The sequence below is a fragment of the Notolepis coatsorum genome (genome assembly GCF_963971535.1).
Source record: "Notolepis coatsorum genome assembly, chromosome: 16".
NCBI classification, from domain to species: Eukaryota; Metazoa; Chordata; class Actinopteri; order Aulopiformes; family Paralepididae; genus Notolepis; species Notolepis coatsorum.
The window spans coordinates 62,836,802-62,839,010 of NC_140180.1; the positions used below are offsets into that span (position 1 = coordinate 62,836,802).

General features: G+C 39.2%; 1 protein-coding gene across 1 annotated transcript; it reads left to right on the plus strand.

The window, feature by feature from the left end:
• Positions 1 to 232: 232 nt before the first annotated feature.
• On the plus strand, positions 233 to 885 carry nanos1 (nanos homolog 1; the record flags this gene model as incomplete). The annotated part of the gene is made up of 1 exon (XM_084331741.1): positions 233 to 885. The coding sequence occupies exon 1, from the start codon at positions 274 to 276 to the stop codon at positions 883 to 885; it is 612 nt and encodes a 203-aa protein (XP_084187867.1). The 5' UTR covers positions 233 to 273.
• Between the last annotated feature and the right edge of the window lie 1,324 nt (positions 886 to 2,209).

Here is a 2,209-nt window from a genome sequence, read left to right on the forward strand (position 1 = left end):
ATTTCTGCATGCACTTGTTCACAACAAATAACATTTAATTTACAAAAACAATTGTCCCTTTATGTGAAACAATGAATTCTAACGCTGATAGATTTGATTGAGTGTAAATAACGCGCCCCGCCCCCTCTCTCTCTCTCTTTCTCTCCATATAACTGGAAAGCCATCAACGGTGCCCATAACGGAACACTGGACACATGAACAGTTCTAAAGGAGTCCTGGCTAACGGGTTCAACACACTGGCACTTTGTATAGTGTAATGGAAAAGAAGTGACCATGGATTTTCTCAATCACAATTATTTGAACGCGCCTGGTCCTTATGACTACACTTTTAATTTTTGGAACGACTATCTGGGTCTGTCGACGTTGGTTACGAAGAATAACAAGCTCAGTATTCTGCCCCAGAATCCAAACTCCATAACAGAGTCCCTGAAAGCGACCCTGGGCTTGGATGACTCTCCTACCTGTGCGTCCTGCGGTCCTTCCAGCTCCCCGCCTGCCTCCATCCTGAGCCCGTTCCAGAAGCAGCTCGTCCCGCTGCCAGTGAGAGACATGGGCGTCGGGGGAAGCAGCTTCGCAGGGTTTGATCTATTCATGGAGAGGAAGATGCGCAAGCCTACTTCGAGGAACAAACAAGAACCAAAATTCTGCGTCTTCTGTCGAAACAACGGAGCACCCGAGGAGGTGTACGGATCCCATATCTTGAAAACCCCGGACGGGAGGGTCGTATGTCCAATTCTGAGGGCTTATACGTGTCCTCTTTGCAGCGCTAATGGAGACAACGCGCACACGATCAAATACTGTCCACTTTCTAAAGAACAGCCAGCAGCCCAACGCGCGATAAAGGGAGGGAGGGCTGTGGGCGGTAAGAGAATGAAAACATTCTAAACACATAATACAGTACATTGAATTGCACTGAACAATTTTCAGACTGTTTCAGCTCTTTTGACTTTGACTATAGCCTTTATTCCAGTTTCATAAACGGATATTTATTTAATCTTTTTGTCTCAAGATCTCATATATTTTTTTGTAGTTCATTCAACACGTGTTATATTGGATGTATTTGTTCCTTATAGTTTGTAGACATTTGGAGTATTTGCATATAAAATACACTTTGTATATCCACGATCACAATTCGTCAATAAATGAGTGTTTTGGTGAGTAGGGAAACACACTGAATGTCATGTTTCTATATGTTTGTACAGTATAATTTACTATTTTCTTTTTGTCTTATTAAACCAAAGTTATGTTTGCAATTAATGAAGCTCAAGAATGTGTCACTAACAGAACTCACATGTATCTTTCTCGAGTTCTAGCTCTTTACATAAAGATCCCCGCTCCTCTCTGCCTGCTTAAAAACTCCAGATCATATTTTCCAATTAGCTGACAATCTGTGTGTGTGTGGGGGGGGGGGGGGGCAGACAATGTCTCTATTTTGGTGTGCTCTTCAAGGACCATCACAATCAATAGTTGCCAAATGAGGCTCTGATCCTATGTGTTTTTTCTTTTCAAAATAATCAAGATATTGTGACTCGAATGTGTCACCTCACCTGGAGGACTGTGCTTTTTCTGACCGTTTTGTTTACCAAAGAAAAACAATTGCATTAAGAAGGAAGAGAGATTTGCTGTATTTTATATAAAGTTAAGTTAATTCAGTATTTTAACATTACAAGTGACTTAGAGGGCACTACCTCAACAAGGATGTTGTACTTGTATATAAATGTCAACAGCAGTGAATTGATATGTAGCGCAGTCATTTTATAGTATGTTTGATCTTTATGTAACATTTTATTTTTATTTGTCATTTTAACATGACAGAAGTGAATTTCCAAGAAGCTATAAGCATTATTCACCAAAAGGTGATGACTGTAAATAATGATATACTCATACTTTTTCATGTGTTGTTGTTCAGTGTTACATTATTGTAAAGTGTGCGATGAGAGAATGATTACTGAAAACAGCTGACTATTTGCCCCTTTAGAGGTATAGAAGACATAAAAAATAAACACAGTTGGACTTTGTTATTTAAAACAAAACAAAAATATTAAAACATGAATTCACTACAGAAATAAAGACTTGGAAAATATTTGGAAGCCTGCCTTATGTTCTTTAGTTGATTGACTGAATGACCAACTGATTGAATCAAAGCAACAAGACATATATTTTGGTAGACAATATACCATGCAGCCCTCCCCACTTCAAGCCTTACGTA